Here is a 22,947-nt window from a genome sequence, read left to right as displayed (position 1 = left end):
TAAAGTCTAAATCCCAGGGATACACTAAAATATCAAAAATGTGATGGCCCAGACAGAGGAGAAGATTAAAGCAGTAGAACCATCAATGAGGGGGAACCAGTCCTGGGATATATACCAAAAACTGTTTTTAAAAATGGTCCTAAATATTCTTCAATAGCTAAAGGAAAACAGGGACAAGGAACTAGGGAAAACAGGAAAATTCAAGAGAGATGGAAATTATAAAAAGGAACCAGACAGAGCTGAAGACCACAGTAAGAGAAATTAAAATTTTGCTAAAGGGGCTCAACAGCAGATTGGAGTTGGCAGAAGAAAGAATCAGTGAACTTGAACATAACATAATTGAAATTATTCAATATGAGGAGCAGTATGAAGAAAGAATGAAAAAAAGTGAACATAGCCAGAGGAGCCTGTGGGACACCAATAGGTGTACTGATATACTTACTGTGGGAATCCCAAAAGAAGAAAAAAGTGGTTCATAAGTGATAACCTTGTTCTTAGGAAATGTACATAGCAATATTAAGTATTCAAGAATCATAACATATACAACGTCCACTCAGGTGTTTAGAAAATGGATTGATAGATAGATAGACAGACAGACAGAAAGAATGATATGACAAATGTGGTCAACTGTTAAAATTGGTGGATACGGGTATTAGCAGGATATGTTTAGAGTTCTCTGTATGGGGTTTATTTCTATGTTATATTAGTTTGAAAGTATTTCAAGATAAAAAGTTAAAAATTTATACAAGAGAGCATAAAGGAAGAAATTAATAAACTTAGAGTTTTAGATTCCTGGTTTAAGGCACAAGGAGAGCACTAGAATTTTTCTATAATTGCCTTATATATTGTCTTATAATTGCAGCTATGACATAACTGAAAATCAAATAGAATTTGATCTATGCGATGCTGAATTACCCATGAGTTGAATTCATAGCTTTATCCAATTTATTACATAAAAGTTAAGGCACTGAATAGGAAAGAAGGCAAAGAATGGGGCTTCAATATCCCAAACCACTGTACTATGCTGAACCTCCCTGGTCAACAGAAACTTGTCTGTTCCCTATTTGTAAGATTATTCTAGTGTTGCCTGAAGACACTATAAAGTGTCATATATAACACACTGTAAGGTAGACAGGTGACACTCATAGCTATAATGGAAATGAATCTAAAAATTTTTCTGTACATAAATGCAAGGAGGCTACAAATGGGTGTTCCACACTCTTTTACACACGTACTCTGGTCTATATACAGAACTATTTTGGCTTCTCATAGACACTTTACCCCATTCCCACTGGCATATCCTAAATGAAAATTATAAAAATAATACGAAAAGCAAAAATATATAAATAATACATCAAGGAAGAACTGTTCACAGTTAAGGTACATTTAGTTAGATAAAAATAATATATCACCCACTAAAATAGAATCAAATTTAATTAACCAACTTGATTTTGTCGGTGTTTCATAAAGTGGATAATTTAAAAACTTGCCTTTAATGTATCCAGTGCAGACAGAGCTGCTTCCAGGGCTGGAATTGCCTCAGCTAGGTCACTTTCACACTCGTTTTTCAGAGCTTGGGCTTCTTCAGCCTTACCACTTGCAATCTCTTCATCTAATTTCACAAACTTTCTTTTTGCTTCCACTTGTGCAGATTCTATCTCAATAACCTAAAGAAAAGAAAGAAAGAAAGACAATTCTTCAAATATCCTATTACTTTCCCAATCCTAGAGACAAAAAGAATATTTGAGACTTCCAGGAAAATGGGGAAATAGGGAGGGAGTCATAGAACCTATATCTTTCTTCCAAAGTAGTGAGTAGCCAGGTAAAAACTATCTGAATCATCTGTTCAGGGGCTCTGGAGACCAAGGGAGCCACAGAACTTCTCCACTCCAAGTACAGTTGGGGACACAATCCAGTACTGAGCCACATATTGGTTGGCAAAGTTAGAATGCAGGATCCACTGTCCCAGGCTGTTCCAGTCAGATGCCACCTGGTAGCACTGTTTCGACCATGTCAGAGAACTGGAAAAGGGCCCTAACAGCCGGCCTTTGCAGGGCTGAGAAGAATAGTAGCTCAAACACACCATCTGCTGGGCAAGTTGGGAAGTGAAGCCTGGTGATGTCGAAAGGAAAACAAAACAAAACAGGCTTTTTTGCAGTCTTTCCTGGCCCTCTCCCAGGAAAATACCAGTGTTTCGCCTGGGAAATACCAATGAACCAACTGACAAAGAAGAGACTTACAGATAAACCCCAACAACAACAAATCCTAGACGAGAGAGAGAAACCAACCCTCATGTATTAGCCAAGGTTCTCTAGAGAGAAACAGAACCAACAGGAGATTTCTGTAAATATGAGATTTATAAAGGTGTCCCACGCAAGCATGGGAATGGAACAGTCAAAATCCATAAAGAAGACTGTGAAGCTGGCAGCTCCAGTGAAGGGTCTGGACAAACTCCACAGGAGAGGCTTGCTGGCTGAAGAAAGAGTGAAAAAGTCTCTCTCCTCCCTTAAAAGCCTTCAGCTAATTGGATTATCTTGTTGCTGGAGCACCTTGGTTGATCATAGATGTAATCAGCTACAGATGCAATCAACTGACTGATGATTTAATATATCAGCCTTCTGGCTTATCAACCAGCTATAAAATATCCTTGCAACAATAGTCAGGCCAGTGTTTGTCTGACCAGACAACTGGGCATAATCACTTGGCCAAGTGAACCATCACACCTCAGAAAAAACCTATCAAGATAATCAGATGCCCAAATATCAGCAAGAAAATCATGAACCACACTAAAGTTCTGGAAGATAAGGCCAAGTCAAAGGAACAAATTAAAAAGAATGTAGAAATGAAGCTTATCAGTAGAGTGATTAAAAGAATAAAAAGAGAGAGAACGGATTTTACAAATAAAAGCCAAAGAATAAAATAACTGAAATACTGCCTTTATAGTAATAACACCGAGTGTTAATAGATTAAACTTCCCAATCAAAAGACATAGATTGGCAGAACGAATAAAAAATATGACCCATCTATATACTTTACAGGAGATTCATTTTAAAAAAATTTTTATTACTAAAACCAATCAACAACAATATGAACATTCTTTCTTATCACATACTTGTATATTCATCATCATTATCACTTCTTAGAACATTTGCATCAATTCAGAAAAAGAAATAAAAAGAAAGCAGAAAAAAATTCATATATACCATACCCCTTACCCCTCACTTTCATTGATCACTAGCATTTCAATCTACTAGATTTATTTTAACATTTGTTTCCCCTACTATTTATTTTTAATCCATTTGTTTTACTCATTTGTCCATAAAGTAGATAAAAGAAGCATCAGACACAAGGTTTTCACAATCACACGGTCACATTGTGAAAGCTGTATCATTTACAATCATCTTCAAGAAACAAGACTATTGGAACACAGCTCTACATTTTCAAGCAGTTCCCTCCAGCCTCTCTGTTATGCCTTAACTAAAAAGGTGGTATCTATTTAATGTGTAAGAATAACCTCCAGGATAATCTCTCGAATTTGTTTAGAACCTCTCAGCCATTGATACTTTATTTTGTCTCATTTCTCTCTTCCTGCTTTCGGTGGAGAAAGTTTTCTCACTCCCTTGATACTAAGTCCCAGGTCATTCTAGGATTTCTGTCCCATGTTGCCAGGAAGGTCCACACCCCTGGGAGTCATGTCCCACAAAGAGAGGAGGAGGGCAGTGAGTTTGCTTGTTGTTTTGGCTGAGAGAGAGTGGCCACATCTGAGCAACAGAAAAGCTTCTCTTGGGAGTGACTCTTAGGCTTAATTTTAAGTAGACTTAGCCTATCCTTTGCGGATATATTTAATATTTGAGAATATCAAGAATTCTCAACTCGGGGAAGTTGAATTTTCCTCCTTTTTCACTATTCCCTCAAAGGGACTTTGCAAATACTTTTTTATTCACTGTTCAAATCCTTCTGGGATTTATCGAGGCATCACTCTGGACAAACCTACAAAAATCTCATGCCCTAATCAAGGTTCCATGTACTTATGGTGTTCAGTTAAGCTATCCACATAACTTATATGTGGAAATACATAATAGAAATATAAATTTTGTATCAAATAAACATTTTTTGCTTTAGTCTCACACATAAGTTAAAGTTTTAAAATATTAATTACCATCTATTTTCAACACTCTACATTATTGATATTCCTTTGTTCTTCCTCATGCAAAACATTTTTAAATTTTACATTTACTCACTATCATTATACGCTCTAGGCATTCCTAGATTATACCATCTCGGTCTTTATCGTATATCTTTCTTTCTGATTTCATTTGTGCCCCCTGAATGCCTCAGGAGATTCATTTTAAACCCCCAAATACAAATAGATTGAAAGTGAAAGGCTGGAAAAAGATATTCCACACAAGCAGTATAAGCAGTAACCAAAAAATGCTGGAGTACAGAGAACCTCTTTTGTTGCTCAGTGTAGACTCTCTATACAAGCCAAACTCTCCAAATAAAACCACTGCCCTCCCCCCTATGTGGGACATGACTCCCAGGGGGGTAAGTCTCCCTTGCATCATGGAATTTGGCTTACATGGGATGAGCCTGTCTCTGGCATCATGGGATTGGGAATGCTTTCTTTACCAAAAGAGGGAAAAGAAGTGGAACAGAAGAAAGTTTGAGTAGCTAAGAAATTTCCAATAGAGTCGAGACCTCATTCTAGTAAGTTTATTTTTTCAGAAACTTAAGGCCTCTAGAGGCTTTAAGAGGCCTTAAGTTTCTGAAAAAATAAGCTTACTAAGTAAAACATTTATAGAGTTTTTTAGATAGCGCACAGGGTATTCTTCAGGGTTTTTATAATATTGTTACTCGGGGGTTTGGCATACTGTGGTGATTTGCAGTATATGACTGTTGCTTGCAAAAGATTAACTTCTAGAATGACCTCTCAACTCTACTGAAAGGACATTACTTATTAATAAAAGGGGCAATTCACCAAGAAGAAATAATAATAATAAAAATCTATGCACCTAAGTGCCCCAAAGTACATGAAGCAAACACTGGCAAAATGGAAGAGAGAAATAGACATCTCTGCAATAATAGTGGGGTGCTTCAGCACTTCACTTCACTTTCATTGATAGATAGAACACCTAAACAGAGGATCAATAAGGAAACAGAATCTAAATAGCATGATAAATGAACTAGACCTAGCAGACATATACAGAATATTACACCCCAAAGCAAAGGACATACATTGTTCTCAAGTGCTCATGGATCATTTCCCATGATAGACCACATCATGTGCTGGGGCACAAAACAAGTCTGAATAAATTTTAAAAGACTGAAAATAGACAAAGCCTCTTCTCTAATTGTAACAGAATGTAGCTAGAAATTAATAACAGCCAGAAAACTGGAAAATTCACAAATATATAGAGGTTAAACAACATACTTTAAAATCAGTAAATATATTGAGACAATGAAAATGAGAACACAACATATCAAAACTTATGGGATGCGACTTCTGGGAAGATGGCGGAATAGAAAAGGCCAGGTTGACCCCTACTTCAAGGAACAGGCATAGAAGTGACAGAGAATGACCGAGACAGTGATTTCAGGGTGCAAATGACCTGAGAGGCAATTCTCCACTACATAGGGAGGTCCTAGATGAAAAAGCTGAGGAACTGCGACACAGAGAACTGGAGATCATCCAACTAGTAAAGACAGCCTACTGTGTCCCTTTCCAAATGGAGGCCCAAAGCACCTAAGAGTGCATGGACAGGGAGGCAGAGACTAGGAAATAAGCCAAGCCATGCTCCTAAACTTGCCACACTCATGCACATTGCCCACTCCTACACCCCATGCCCCACACACCACAGCCCTACCTCCCCAGTGCCCCAAGCAACCATGGCCTGCTTAGGACCTGTACATCCTCGCCCTACACCCCTGATCCACACACATGCACAACTGTGTTCCAATTGCTCCCGTACCAACACACCCATGCCCTGCCTTGTCAACCCCTGTACACTGTCCCACCCCGCCCCACACTTGCACGTACCCCCACATGATCCCCCCCAACTCCCATGCACTTTCACACCAGTGTCCTGCCCTGGCCCTTAGGCCCCAACACTCTGCCATACTGCTCCCCAGAAAATTGTGCATGTGTGCCCTGTCCCCCCTGACCTGTGCTACACCCTCACCCTGCAACCTGTGCAACTGCACACTGACACCTGCACCCTGACCTGACCCCTGTGCCCCACAAAAAAGAATAAAGCTGTGATACATACTGAAAAAGAGATAATTAAATGATTTGAAGGTAACAGAAAATCACAAAGCATATAAGATGTAGGCAGATATAGCCCAGCCTAATAACCAAATTAAAACACCAGAGGAGACACAGACTTTGGAACTAAAGATGTTCATACAACTCTCATAAATAAATTCATTGGGTTGGCTAATGACATAAAGGAGATCAAGAAGACACTAGAAGAGCATTAAGAAGAATTTGAAATCACAGAGATGAAAGATACCATAGACTAAATAAAAAATATACTAGAGACACACAATAATAGATTTGAAGAAGCTGAAGAAAGAATAAGTGAACTAGAGGACAGGAAAATTGACTTTGAATGCACAAAAGAACAAATGGCAAAAAAGATGGAAAATTTTGAACTGGATCTCAGAGAAATCATGGACAACATGAAGCACACAAATATAAGAATCATCGGTGTCCCAGAAGGAGAAGAGTAAAGGACTAAGAAGATTAGTTGGGGAGATAATGGGGGAAAACTTCCCAACTCTTATAACAGATATGAATATGCAAATCAAAGAAGCCCGATGAACCCCATATAGAATAAATACAAGTAGGCCTACTCCAAGACATATACTAATCAATCTTCAAATGTTAAAGAGAAGCAGAAAGTCCTGAAAGCTACAAGAGAAAAATGATCTACTACATACAAGGGAAACCACATAAGACTGAGTTTGGACTATTGAACAGGCACTAAGGAGGCAAGAAGGCCAGTAGTATGATATATTAAATCTCCTGAAAGAGAAAGATTTCCAGCCAAGAATTCTTTATCTGGCAAAATTTTCCTACAAAACTGAGGGAGAAATTCAAGTTTTCACAGACAAACAAATGCTGACAGAATTTGTCAACAAGACAATGGCCCTACAAGAAATACTAAAAGGAGTTCTGTAGGCTGAAATAAAAAGATAGGAGAGGGAGGTCTAGAGAAGGGCACAGAATTGAAGAGCACCAGTAAGATTAACTAAAAAAGGGGAAGAGTGAAAAGAATACATAGACCTGACAAATAAAATGCAAAGGAATAGAATGTACATTCAAGAAATGCATTTACAGTAATAAAGTTGAATGTTAACAGTCTAAACTCACCAATTAAAAGATACAGATTGGCAGAATGGATTAAAAGATATGAACCATATATATGCTGCTTACAAGAGACTCGAATTAGATCCAAGGATAAAAATAGATTGAAAGTGAAAGGATGGAAAAAGATGTCCATCTTTTTACATGCAAGCTGTAACCAAAACAAAGGAGTAGCTACACTAATATCAGACAAAATAAAGGTAAAGAAGTCATAAGAGGCAAAGAAGGACACTACATATTAATAAAAGAGACAATTCACCAAGAAGAAATAACAATCACAAATATTTATGCTCCCAATCCAGGAGCTCCAAAGTACATGAGGCAAAAACTGAAGGGAGTGATAGACATTTCAACAATAATAGTTGGAGATTTTAACACATCACTCTCCTCTACAGGTAGAATACAACACAGAGGATCAACAAGGAAATAGAGGACTTAAACAGTTTGGTAGGTGCAATAGACCTAAAGACATATATAGATCATTACATCCCAAAACACCAGGATATACATTCTTTTCTAGTGCTCATGGAATGTTCTCCAGAATAGGTCATATTTCAGGGCACAAAACAGGTCTTGGTTAATTTAAAAAAATTGAAATTATTCAAAACATTTTCTCTGATGTCAAAAGAATGAAGCTGGAAAACAATAACCACCAAAGAACCAGAGCTTTCATAAATATATGGAGATTAAATAACACACTCTTAAACAACCAATGCGTCAAAGAAGAAATAGATAGAGAAATTGGTAACAATATGGAGACAAATGAAAATGAGAATACGACATATCAGAACTTATGGGATATGGCAAAGGCAGTGCTGAGAGAGAAATTTATTGCCCTAAAGACCTATGTTAAAAAGAAGAAAGAGCAAACACTGATGACTTAACTGCTCACTTGGAGAATTTAAAGAAAGAAAGAAAGGTAAACTAACTCCAAAGCAAACAGAAGAAGAGAAATAACAAAGATTCAAGCAGAGTTAAATGAATTTCAGAACAAGAGAACAATAGAAAGAATAAGCAAAACAAAAGTTGGTTCTTTGAGAAAATCAATAAAATTGATGGACCCCTACTTAGGCTGACAAACAAACAAACAAAAACAAAAACAAAGAGAGAGAGAGAGGATGCAAATAAACGAAATCAGAAATGAGATGGGGGCCATTACCATAGGCCATGAAGAAATTAAAAAATCATAAGAGGATACTAGTAACAACTATATACCAACAAGCTAGACAACACAGATAAAAGACAAACTCCTAGAAACACATGAACAAGCTACACTGACTTGAGAAGAAATAGATCTCAACAAACCAATCGCAACTAAATAGATTCAATCAGTCATCAAAAATCTGCCTACAAAGAAAAGCCCAGGGACAGATGGTTTCATGGGGAGTTTTATCAAACATTCTAAAAAAACTAACACCAATCCTGTTCAAACTCTTCTAAAAAATTGAGGAAAAAAGAATACTACCTAGCTCATCTTATGAAGCTAACATCACTTTAATATCAAAACCAGGTAAAGACACTATAAGAAAGGAAAACTACAGGCCAATTTTCCTAATGAATATAGATGCAAAAATTCTCAACAAAAGATTAGCAAATAGAATCCAATGACACATTAAAAGAATTATACATCATGACCAAGAGAGGTTTATACCAGGAATGCGAGGGTGGTTCAACACAAGAAAATCAATCAATGTAATACAGCTCATTAACAAATTAAAAGGAGAAAGCACATGACCATCTTTCTTGATGCTGAAAAACATTTGACAAAATTCAACATCCTTGTCTGATAAAAACACTTCAAAATGTAGGACTCAATGGAAACTTCTTCAATATGACAAAGGGCATATATGGAAAACCCATAGTTAGCATTGTACTCAATGGTGAGAGACTGAAAGCCTTCCTCCTAAGATCCATACTTAATGTGAAAAATGCAGCCTGGCTTCCTCTTGCAGCTTATTGTAAAATGTAACAGGGAAGAAATAAGCTGAGAACTGAAGTCTTGGGTACAAAGAAACCAGATATTAATGGCCTGGAAAATTCTGGGCTTCCAGAAAGGGAGATCCCAGAGAATAGTGCCCCACATGAGAATTTAACCATACTTGAAACCAATCAGTCATTTCAGTAAAAGCCAGGATTGGAGAAAGAGTTATCAAGAAATGATTTGTGGAAAGTCCTATGTTTTGATGCATATGATCCCAGTATACTGCAAAGAAAATTAGCAAGAGTGTTGTAGGGTCTGTATAAATGGAAACACTGTCAGTCTGGACTAAAAGGGACAGAAAAAGGACAAATTGAAGGAAAAATCATTTCAAAGGCAGAACCATGGAAGCTAAGGTCTGAAGCCAAGAAAGCTTGGGCCAGGAGAGTGAACCCAACAATGCACTTGGAGAGGATGAGTTTGCCCCAAAGGCAGAGGGTAGGTCTTCTGCCTTAATGTTCAGGAAGAGTTTTGGTACCCTAGGACTCAGACAGGGTGAGGCACATTCCATGGGGATTGGAGAAAGCCTTACTGCTGCCCCATTGTTTGGAGGGGGTTAAGCATGTGCCCCAGAGATGGCAGAGGGCCCAGGTACTGCCCTAATGTGTGCAGATTTGGAGCTGCAGAGAGCAGGGTCGCTGCATAGGCCCTTGGAAAGGTGGGACTGATGCTTCCTAAAGCCCTGATGATAAATGACTCTGAGGCTTTTAATTCTAATGGAATTTGCCCTCAGGATTTTGGAACTATTTGGGTTTAGTGACCCCTGTTTTCCTCCCAATCACCCCCTATGGCAATGAGATTGTCTATCCTATGATTGTTCCTTCTTTGTATATTTGCAGCGGATAACTTGTTTTGAGTTTTACAGGTCCAGAGCTGTTCTAGTTTGCTAGCTGCCGGCATGCAACACACCAGAGACGGATTGGCTTTTAATAAAAGGGAATTTATTTTGTTGGTTCTTCAGAGGAAAGGCAGCTAACTTTCCACTGAGGTTTTTTCTTACGTGGAAGGCACAAGATGGTCTCTGCTGGTCTTCTCTCCAGGCCCCTGGGTTCCAACAACTTTCCCCGGGGTGACTTCTTTCTGCATCTCCAAAGGCCTTGGCTGAGCTGCTAGTGCTGAGATGAGGAATGCTGAGCTGCTTAGCAATACTACGTTGCAATCTCTCATTTAAGCACCAGCCAATTAAGTCAAATGTCACTCATTACAGCAGACACGCCTCCTAGCTGACTGCAGATGTAATTGACAACAGATGAGTTTCACGTACCATTGGTTTATGTCTGCAGCAACAAGACTAGGTATGCTCACCTGGCCAAGTTGACAACTGAATCTAACTAACACAAGAGCCAAAGGAGAATTTGTCTTAGGACAGACCATGCCTGTAACTGACCTTGATGAGATTTGGTACTGTTTCTGACTTTGTATTGTATTTGTATTGTTACTGAAATGGTTTAAGGCTTTGTGATACTGTAATGGAATGAAAGTATTTTGTATTTGGAAAGAACGCATTTTGTCTTTTTAGTTGGAATGTGCCAATTTGAAACTGTCGTGTACCCCAGAAAACCACGTTCTTTAATCTTCATTCAATATTGTTGGGTGAGGTTGTTTTGATTAAGTTGTTTCCATGGAGATATGATCCACCCAATTATGTGTAGGACCTTCTGATTAGGTGATTCCAAGGAGATGTGTCTCCACACATTCAAGGTGGGTCATGCACTGGAGCCCTTTAAGAGAGAACCATTTTTGGGGGAAGCTTCAGAGCTGATACAGAGAGAGACCTTTGGAGACACAGAAAGAAAATGCCACCAGGTAAGCCATTTGAAAGGAGCAGCCAGGAGAGAAAGCTAGCAGATATCACCATGTGCCTTCCCAGCTAAAAGAAAAACCTGAATATCATTGACCTTTTCTTGAGTTAAGGTATCTTTCTCTGGATGCCTTAGTTTGGACATTTTTGCAACCTTAGATCTATAGACTCATAACATAATAAATTCCCTTTATAAGAGCTGTTCCATTTCTGGTAATTTACATTCTGGCAGCTTTGAAAAACTAAAACAGGAAGAAAGAGCTAAAATCAAAGACCAATTGAACACCTGGAGAAACTAGGGAAAGAACAGCAAACTAGTCCCAAGGTAAGCAGAAAAAAAGAAATAACACAAATTAGAGCAGAAATAAATGAAACTTAGAACAGAAAACAATAGAATCAATAAAAGCAAAATATTATTGATCTTCTTAGAGAAGACAAACCCTTAGACAGACCGACAAAGAAAAAAAGAGAGAAGATGCAAATAAATAAAATCAGAAATGAGAGAGAGGTCATTACTACTGACTCCACAGAAACAAAAAAGTTCATAAGAGGATACTATAAACAACCATATGTCAACAAGTTAGACAATTTAGATGAAATGGACAATTGCCTAGAAACACACAAACAACTTTCACTGACACCAGAAGAAATAGAAGACTTCAAGATACCAATTAAAAAATTAGACTTTAAATGTAAAACAATTAAAAGAGACAAAGAAGGATACTATGTATTAATAAAAGGAATAATTCAACAAGAAGACATAAAAATCATAAATATTTATGCAGTGAGAAAGAGTGCTCCAACATACACGGGGCAAACTGATAACACTGAGGGAAGAAGTAGACACCTCTACCATAATAATTGGAGACTTCAATTCCCTACAGTCATCAATGGATAGAATATCTAGACAGAGGATCAATAAGGAAACAGATTTTGAATAATGTGATAAATGAACTAGACTTAACAGACATTTACAGAATGTTACACCCTACAACATCAGGATACACATTTTTCTCAAGTGCTCATGGATCATCCTCAATGATAGACCATATGCTATGTCACAAAGCAAGTATTGATAGATTTAAAAAGATTGAAATTATACAAAACACTTTCTTGGATCATAATGGAATGAAGTTGGAAACCAATAACAGGCAGAGGGCCAGAAAATTCACAAATATATGGAGGCTAAACAATACACTCTTAAACAACCAGTGGGTCAAGGAAGAAATTACAAGGGAAATCAGTTACTATCTCGAGGCAAATGAAAATGAAAACACAACATATCAAAAGCAGTGCTGAGAGGGAAATTTATTGCCATAAATGCCTACATTAGAAAAAAGAAGAGGGTGGGCCATGGTGGCTCAGCAGGCAGAGTTCTCGCCTGCCGTGTCAAAGACCTGGGTTTGATTCCTGGTGCCTGCTCATGCATTAAAAAAAAAAGAAGAAAGAACAAAAATTGAGGAATTAACCTGCTCACCTGGAAGAACTAGAGGAAGAATAGAAACTAACCCTAAAGCAAACAAAAGGAAAAAACTAACAAAAATTAGAGCAGAAACAAAGGAAATGGAGAATATGAAAACCACAGAGAAAAATAAACAAAACCAGAAGATGGTCATTTGAGAAAATCAATAAAATCAACAGACTCTTAGCTAGACTGACAAAAAAGAGAAAAAGAAAAGAAAAAAGAAAAAGAGAGGATGCAAATAAACTAAATCAGAAATGGAAGAAGAGACATAACCACTGACCCCACAGAAATAAGGGTGGTTATAAGAGGATACTATGAGCAACTACATGCTAATAAACTAGACAACATAGATGGAAGGGATCATTTCCTAGAAAGGCATGAGCAACCAACAAAGACCAGAGAAGACATAGATGACCTCAACAAACTAATCACAGGTAAACAGACTGAATCCGTCATCAAGAAACTTCTGAAAAAGAAAAGATCAGGACCAGATGGCTTCACATGTGAATTCTAACAAGCAAGAATTAGTATGAATACTGCTCAAACTTAAAAAAAAAAATTGAAGAGGAGGGAATGCTACCTAACTCATTCTATGGAGCCAACATCACCCTAATACCAAAGTCAGACAAAGATACTACAAGAAAAGAAAATTTCGGACCAATCTCTGTGAAGAACATAGATGCAAAAATCCTCAACAAAATATCTGCAATTCAAATCCAGTAGCACATTAAAAGACTTATATACCATGACCAAATAGGATTTATTCCAGGTATGCAAGGCTGATTCAACATGAGAAAATCAATTAATGTATTACACCGTATCAATAAGTCAAAGTGGAAAAAACACATGATTATCTTGATTGATGCAAAAAAGGCATTTGAAAAATTCAACATCCTTTCTTGATGAATACACTTCAAAGAGGAATAGAAGGGAACTTGCTTAACATAATAAAGGGAATCTATGAAAAAGCCACAGTTAACATCATCCTCAATGGGGAAAGACAGAACGTTTTCTCTCTAAGATCAGAAATAAGACAAGGATGCTCACTGTCACCACTATTATTCAAAATTGTACTGGAAATTCTAGTTAAGCAACTAGACAAGATAAAGAAATAAAAGGCATCCAAATTGGAAAAGAAGAAGTAAAACTCTGTTTGCAGATGATGTGATACTATATGTTAAAAATCCCCAAACATCTACAGCAAAGTTGCTAGAGCTAATAAGAGTACAACAAAGCAGCTGGGTATGAAATCAACACCCAAAAGTCAGTAGTGTTTCTATATGCTAGTAATGAGCAATCTGAGGAGCAATTCAAGAAAAAAAAAATCCATTTACACTAGCAACCAAAAGAATCAAGTATTTAGAAATAAATTTAATAAGGACACAAAAGACCTATACACAGAAAACTATAAGAAATTGCTAAAAGAAATCAAAGAACAAATGAAAAAGCATACCGTCTTCATGGATTGGAGGACTAAACATAGTTAAGATGTCAATTCTACCCAAATTAACTCATAGGTTCAATGTAATACCAATTAAAATCCCAACAACTTACTTTGCAGAAATAGAAAAACCAATAACCAAATTTATCCGGAAGTGCATGGTATCTTGAAAATCTTAAAAATATTTTGAGAAAGAAAAATAAAGTTGGAGGTCTCACACTATCTGACTTTAAAGCATTTTACAAAGCTACCACTCAAAAATAGCATGATACTGGCATAAAAAGAAGTATGACCAATGAAATCGAATTGAGTTTTCAGAAATAGACCCTCTCATCTATGGACAATTGATCTTTGACAACATGGTCAAGCCAACTTACCTGGGACAGAGCAGCCTCTTCCATAAATGGTGTTTGAAGAATGGCATATCCATGTGAAAAAGAATGAAAGAGGATCCATATTTCACACCCTATACAATATTAACCCAAAATGGATCAAACACCTAAAAATTAGAGCTAAGACCATACAATTTTTAGGAGAAAAACTGTATGTTTACAAGTTAGACAATTTAATAATAAATCTTGTGATAGGAGGTGGTTTCCTATACCTTATACCCAAAGCACGAGCAATAAAAAAAGAAATAGAGAAAGGGCGCTCCTTAAATTAAACACTTTTGTGCATCAAAGAACTTTGTCAGGAAAGTATAAAGACAACCTATTAAATGGTAGACGATATTTGGAAATCACATATCAGATAAGGGTTTATATTCAGAATATATAAGAGATTCTACAACTCAACAACAAAAAGACAAACAGCCCAATTAAAAAATGGGGAAAGGACATGAACAGACACTTCTCAGAAGAGGGACTACAAATGGCTAAAAAGCATATGAAAAGATGCTCAACTTCATTGGCTATCAGAGACATGCAAATCAAAACCACAATGAGGTATTACCTCACACCCACTAGAATGGCCATTGCAAAACAACAACAACGACAACAAACAGGAAATGACAAGTGCTGGAGAGGATGTGGAGAAAAAAGCATACTTATCCACTTTTGGTGGGAATGTAAAATGGTACAACCACTGTGGAAGGCAGTTAGTTTGGCGGTTCCTTAGGAAGCTAAATATAGAATTGCCATATGATCCAGCAATTCCATTACTAGGTATATATTCAGAGAAACTGAAGGCAAGGACACAAATGGACATTTGCACACTGATATTTAGAGCAGCATTGATTACTATTTCCAAGGGATGGAAACAGCCCAAATGTCCATCAATTAAAGAGTAGCTAAACAAGCTGTGGCATATACATATGATGGAATATTAGAAGGCTGTAAAATAGAATAAAGTCATGAAGCATGTAACAATATGAATGAACTTTGAGGACATTATACTGAGTGAAATTAGACAGAAACAAAGGACAAATACTGTATGGTTTCATTAATAAGAACTAACATTAATGAGCGAACTTTGAGAGTTAAAGAACAAGGTTATCAGGAGATAGAAAGAAGGTAGTGATTGGGCAATTGGTGCTGAAGGATTACAGAATGTACAACAGGACTGACTGTAAAAATTCAGGAATAGATATCATAATACTATCTGATGGTAACACAATAATATAAGTACCCTGAATGAAGCTGAGTGTGAGTATGGTTGAGGGAGAAGGGCTGGGAGCACGTATTACACTGGAAAGAAAGATAGAGGATAAAGACTGAGACAGTATAACTTAGGAATGTCTGGAGTGGAAAATAATGTTGATTAAATGTACAAATATAAGAATGTTTTTGCATGAGGAAGAACAAACAAAAGTCAACGTTACAAGGTGTTGAAAATGGGATAGTATACAGGAAAAAATAAAATCAATGCAAGCTAGGGTCTATAGTCAACAGTAACATTGTAATATGGTTCCATTGAATATAACAAAGGTATTATGCCAAAACTAAATGTCAACAAGTGGGGGATATGAGGGAGAGGTATGGGAATCTTTGCAGAAGAAAAGGCAATGTCTTCATATAGATTATGGTGGCAAAGGCATTGCTATGTAATTATACCAGGAACCATTACTTTTTTATTTAGATTGGATTATGTGATGTGCAAATAAAACTGTTTAAAAATGAACAAAGAGGAACAAGTGCTTGAGAAAATGTGGAGAAAGATATATACCTATTCACTGTCGGTAGGGAAGCTGGGAGGTGCAGCCCCTCTGGAGGGCAGTGTGGTGTTTCCACAGGAGGCTAGGGGTTAGGTTGCCATATGATCTTGCAACCCCACTGCAAGGTATAAACCTGGAGAAACTGGGAGTGGGGATATGAATGGACATTTACACACTCCTTTTTATGATGGTGGTGTTTGAGATTCGCAATGGATGGAGGTGGCCTAAGGCTACAACAACAGGAATGGAAGGGGGACTGTGATGTATATATTCAATAGGCTACTGAACAGCTGTAAGAAGGAATGAAATTGTGTGGCATGCAAGTAAGTGAATGAACCTTAAGGACAATATGTTGAATGAAATGTCAGAAACAAAGAAACAAACAAAAAGCAAATATTATCATGCCTCACTCACTGATACGGACTAACCATAATATAAAAACTCAGAGAATTGAAATTGCACTAACGAGTTATCAGGTTGGGGCTTATTGTAAAGTATCCTAGACTGTAAACTCTTACAGCAGTCACATCTATTCAGGAGTTGTAACTGTTATTTCTAAATTCTGAGATACTGAGCTATTTGTGTATAACCTGGTTGTTCCCTATAACTTTGGGTATTTATGTGACACCAGAGACTCAGAGTTAGAGATCTGAAGCCATGAAAATCAGCATTACTCCATATAGCAACTGTTTAAAAAGTTGAAAAAATGATCAGACTTCAACTAGAGGTACGAATGAAGCTGATCTGGGTAGGACTAAGGTAAATCAGAATACTGGGTAAAGGATGATATGATCCATATTTTAAAACCTCAACTTCTATGTGAGACCAAAGGAAGAGATGCTTATTTGGTGCAAAATGCATATTTTGGGTAATGCATTATCTAAATTTATGTGTGGTCAGTTTATTTGAACACCATAATCACATGGAATCTTGAATAGGGTGTGAGATCTCATTGGTTTTTACAGTTTAGTGTGGTGCCCTCATAAATTCCAAAGTAATCTGGGCCGAGAATAAAAAAGTATTTGTAAAGTCCCTTTGGGGACTGCAGAGAAGGGAGGAAATATTAAACTTTCTCATCTGGGGAATTCCTGATATTCTCACAAGCAGTGGAGACAACCAATCCAATAGCCTGAGCCCTTGATCTTGGGGCTCACCCCTATGAAACTTATTTCTGCAAAAGAGAAGCTAAGCCTACTTATAATTATGCCTAAGTCTAAACCTCAGAGAACCTCTTTTGTTGCTCAGATGTGGCCTCTCTCTCTAAGCTAACTTGGCTCTATGTAGGACATGACTCCCAGGGGTATAAATTTCTCTAGTACCATGGGACAGAATTTTTTTGATTCACCAGGACCTGGCATCATGGGATTGAGAAAGCCTTCTTGACCAAAAGGGGAAAGAGAGAAATCAGACAAAATAAACTTTCAGTGGCTGAGAGATTTCAAACAGAGTTAAGAGGTTATCCTGTAGGTTATTCTTATGCATTATATAGATATCCATTTTTAGTTTTTAGTATGTTGGAATAGCTAAAGGGAAGTACCTGGACTCTGAACTGCATTCCAGTAGCCTTGATTCTTGAGGGCGATTGTATAGTTATATAGCTTTTATGATGTGACCATGTGATTTTGAAAACTTTGTGTCTGATTCTGTTTTTAACCAGAGTATGGATAGGTTAGTAAAAATAAAATAAGAAGAAAAAGCAAAGATATAATGAGGGGGGGTAAGGGGCGAAACAAATTTGGTAGATGGAAATCCTAGTGGTCAATGAGAGGGAAGGGTAAGGGGTATGGGATGTATGAGTTTTTACTTTTTTATTTTACTTTTTTTTTTCCTGGAGTGATGTAAATGTTCTAAAAATGATCATGATAATAAATACACAATTCTGTGATGATATTGTGAGCAATTGATTGTATACTTTGAATGGACTCTGTGTGTGAAGATATCTCAATAAAAAGAAAAATAAAAAAGAAACCAACGATAAGTAAAGAGATTGAATCAGTCATCAAAAACTCCCAATGAAGGAAAGCCCAGGACTGACGGCTGCACAGGTGAATTCTACCAATCACTCCAAGAAGAATTAACACCCATCCTGCTCAAACTGTTCCCAAAAAATTGAACAGGAGGGAATACTACATAACTCATCTTATGAAGCCAACATCACCCTCATACTAAAGCCAGACAAATACACTACAAGAAAAGAAAATTGAAGACCAATCCCTCTAATGAATATACATGCAAAAATCCTCAAGAAAATTCTTGCAAATAGAATCCAACAGCACATTAAAAGAATTATACACCATGACCAAGTGGAATTTATTCCCAGTATGCAAATATGGTTCAACATAAAAAATCATACACCATATCAACAAATCAAAGCAGAAAAACCATATGATCATCTTGATTGATACAGAAAAGGCATTTGACAAAATTCAACATTCTTTCTTGATGAAAACACATCAAAGGATAGGAATAAAAGGGAACTTCCTCAACATAACAAAGGGAATATATGAAAAACCCACAGCTAACATCATCCTCAATGGGGAAAAACTGAAAGATTCCCCGTAGGATCAGGAACAAGACAAGGATGTCCACTGTCACCACTGTTATTCCACATTATGTTGGAAGTTCTAGCCAGAGCAATTAGACAAGAAAAAGAAATACAAGGCATCCAAATAGGAAAGGAAGAAATAAAACTCTCACTGTTTGTAGATGATATGATACTACATGTTGCACCGCCCCCCCTGCCCCATCAATCCACAGCAGAACTACTAGAGCTAATGAGTACAGCAAGGTGGCAGGGTACAAGATCAACACTCAAAAATCTGTAGTGTTTCTATACCATAGTAATGAGCAGTCTGAGGAGGAAATCAAGAAAAAAATTCCATTTACAATTACAACCAAAAGAATAAAATATTTAGGAAAAACTTTAACTAAGGAAACAAAAGACCTATACAAAGAAAACTACAAGAAATTGCTAAAAGAAATCACAGGAGACCTAAATAAATGGAAGGGCATACTGTGTTCATAGATTGGAAGATTAAATATAGTTAAGATATCAATTCTACCTAAATTGATTTATAGATTCAACGTAATACCAATTAAAATCCCCAAAACTTACTTTGCAGAAATAGAAAAACCAATAACCAAATTTATTTGGAAGGGCAGGATGCTCTGAATAGCTAAAAATACCTTGAGAAAGAAAAATGAAGTTGGAGGCCTCACATTACCTGACTTTGAGGCGTGTGAAGCTACAGTGGTCAAACAGCATGGTACTGGCATAAAGATAGATATACTGACAAATGGAATCGAACAGAGTGTTCAGACATAGACCCTCTCATCTATGGACAATTGATCTTTGCTAAGGCAGTCAAGCCAACTGACCTGGAACAAAGCAGTCTCTTCAATAAATGGTGGTTAGAGAACTGGATAACCATATGCAAAAGAATGAAAGAGGATCCATATCTCACACCTTATACAAAAATTAACTCAAAATGGATCACAGACCTGAATATTAGAGCTAAGACCAGAAACCTTTTAGAAGAAAATATACAGAAACATCTTATGAAACTTGCAATAGGAGGCAGTTTCCTAGATCTTACACCCAAGGCATAAGCATTGAAGAAAGAAATAGAAAAATGGGAACTCCTCAAAATTAAACACTTTTGTGCATCAAAGAACTTTGTTAAGAAAGTAAAAAGGTAGTCTACACAATGAGAAACAATATTTGGAACCTACATATCAGATAAGGGTCTAGTGTCCAGAATATATAAAGAGATTGTTCAACTAAACAACAAAAAAGACAAACAACCCAATTACAAAATGGGTAAAAGACATGAAAAGATACTTCCCAGAAGAGGGAAAATACAAATGGCTAAAAGGCACATGAAAAGATGCTCAAGTTCCCTGAATATTAGGGAAATGAAAATGAAAACCACAATGAGATATCATCTCACACCCACCAGAATGGCTATTATCAATAAAACAGAAAATGACAAGTGCTGGAGAGGATGTGGAGAAAGAGGCATACATATTCACTGTTGGTGGGAATGTGAAATGGTACAACCACTGTGGAAGGCAATTTGGTGGTTCCTCAGGAAGCTAAGTATAGAATTGCCATATGATCCAGCAATACCATTGCTAGGTATCTATTGAGAAGACATGAGGGCAAGGACACAGACATTTGCATACCAATGTTTATAGCAGCATTATTTACAATTGCCAAGAGATGAAAACAGCCCAAATGTCCATCAAAAGACAAGTGGCTAAACAAGCTATGGCATATACATATGATGGAATATTATGCAACTGTAAGACAGAATAAAGTCATGAAGCATGTAACAATGCAGATGGATCTTGAGGACTTTATGCTGAGTGGGATTAGCCAGAAACAAAAGGACAAATACTGAATGGTCTCCCTAATATGAGCTAACATTAATGAGTGAACTTGGAGAATTTCAGTTAAGAACACAGGTTATCAAGAGATAGAAATAGGGTAGAGACTGGGTAGCTGGAGCTGAAGGGAATCAGATTGTGCAACATGACTGATTGTAAAAATTCAGAAATGGGTAGCACAATACTACCTGATTGTAGCACAATAATGTAAGTACACCGAATGAAGATGAATGTGAGATGATAGAGAGAGACTGGCTGGGGCACATATGAAACCAGAAGGAAAGACAGAAGATAAAGACTGAGATGCTATAATTTAGGAAGGCCTAGAGTATACAATGATAGTGACTAAATGTACAATTTAAAAATGTTTTTTCATGAGGAAGAACAAAGGAATGTCAATATTGCAGGATGTTGAAAATAGATGGTCATTCATATTTTAAAATTTCAACTTCTTTGTGAGACTAAAGCAAGAAATGTTTATTTGGTACAAAATTTATATTTTGACTAGTGCATTTCCCAATTTAACTTATATGGACAGTTTAACTGAACATCATAAATACATGGAACCTTGTATAGAGCATGAGATTTTGTTGGTTTGCCCAGGTTATTGTGATGCTCCAATAAATCCCAGAGTGATTTGAACAGTGGCTAAAGAAGTATTTGCAAAGTCCCCTTGGGGGAATGGGGAGAAAGGGGGAAAACTCAACTTCCCCATGTGGAGAATTCCTGATATTCTCGCAAGCAGTGGGGACAACAGTATCAGTAGGCTGAGCCCCAATCTCGAGGTTTGCCCCTATGAAACTTAACCCCACAAAGGATAGGCTAATCCTACTTAAAATTAGGCCTAAGAGTCACCCCCAGAGAATCTCTTTTGATGCTCAGATGTGGCCTCTCTCTCTCTTAGCTCACATGGCAAGCAAACTCACTACCCTTTCCCACCCTCCCCTACATGGGACATGACTCCCATGGGTGTAAGCCTTCCTGGCAATGTGGGACACAAATTCCAGGATAAGCTGGAACTTAGCATCAAGGAATTGAGAAAACCTTCTTGACCAAAAGAGGGAAGAAAGAAATAAGACAAAATAAAGTGTCAGAGGCTGAGAGATTTCAAACAGAGTTGAGAGGTTATCCTGGAGGTTATTTTTACACATTATATATATATCCCCTTTTTAGTTTATGGTGTATTAGAGTGGCTAGAGGGAAGTACCTGAAACTGTAGAGCTGGGTTCCAGTAGCCATGTTTCTTGAAGATGACTGTATAATGATATAGGTTTTGCAATGTGACTGTGTGATTGTGAAAACCTTGTGTCTCATTTTTCTTTTATCTATGGTATGGACAGATGTGTAAAAAATATGAATAAGAAATAAATAATAGGGGGAACAAAGGTTAAAATAAATTGAGTAGATTGAAATACTAGTGGTCAATGAGAGGGAGGGGTAAGGGGCATAGAGTGTATAAGTTTTTTCTTTTTTATTTCTTTTGCTTGAGAGATGTAAATGTTCAAAAAATCATCATGGCAATGAATACACAACTACATGATGCTATTGTGAGCCATTGATTGTAATCTTGTCAAGAATGTTTGTATGTTTTTTTGTTGTTTACAATAAAAATATTAAAAGAAAAAACAAAAAAGATATCTTAATAAAAAGAAAAATGAAAAAGAAACCAATGATAAGTAAAGAGATTGAATCAGTCATCAAAAACCTCCCAACAAAGGAAAGCCAAGGACAGACAGCTGCACAGGTGAATTCTACAATCATCGTAAGAAGAATTAACACCAATTTTGCTCAAACTGTTCCAGAAAAATTGAACAGGAGGGAATACTACCTAATTCATCCTATGACGCCAACATCACCCTAATACCAAAGCCAGACAAAGATACTGCAAGGATAGAAAATTACAGCTCAATGACTGTACTGAATAAACATGTAAAATTCCTCAACAAAATCTTTGCAAATCAAATTCAACAGTATATCATGACTAAGTGGGTTTTGTTCCAGGTATGCAAAGGTGATTCAACACAAGAGAATCAATGTATGTAATACAACATATTAACAAATTGAAAAGTGAAAGCTTCATGATCATTTCAATTGATGCAGAAAAGGCATTTGATAATACCCAGCATCCTGTCTTAATAAAAACAGTTTGAAAGGTAGGAATCAAAGGCAATTTTCTCAACAAGATAAAGAGCATATATGAAAAACCCATAGCTAACATTGAATTCAATGGTGAGAGACAGAAAGCTTTCTTTCTCAGTGCAGGAACAAGACAAACATGTTCACCATCACCATTGTTTTTCAACATTGTGCTAGAAGTTCTAGCCAGAGCAATTAGGTAAGAAAAAGAAATAAAAT

The 22,947-nt window shown here is 36.9% G+C and overlaps 1 protein-coding gene across 7 annotated transcripts in view; it reads right to left on the bottom strand.

The window, feature by feature from the left end:
• The window catches only part of DNAH12 (dynein axonemal heavy chain 12), a 313,559-nt gene that overhangs the window by 78,610 nt on the left and 212,002 nt on the right, over positions 1-22,947 (bottom strand). For all 7 annotated transcript variants that reach the window (XR_013162717.1, XM_077128914.1, XM_077128917.1 and 4 more), the window contains one exon: positions 1,487-1,667. Coding sequence is in view for 6 of the 7 variants with exons in the window: in XM_077128914.1 (XP_076985029.1) it covers positions 1,487-1,667 (181 nt within the window). In the remaining variant the exon portion in view is untranslated. The remainder of the gene's footprint in view (positions 1-1,486; positions 1,668-22,947) is intronic.

This window comes from Tamandua tetradactyla, chromosome 15 (assembly GCF_023851605.1).
Source record: "Tamandua tetradactyla isolate mTamTet1 chromosome 15, mTamTet1.pri, whole genome shotgun sequence".
NCBI lineage: Eukaryota > Metazoa > Chordata > Mammalia > Pilosa > Myrmecophagidae > Tamandua > Tamandua tetradactyla.
Note: the sequence above shows the minus strand (reverse complement) of the source record. Positions and strands in the feature narration are given on the sequence as shown.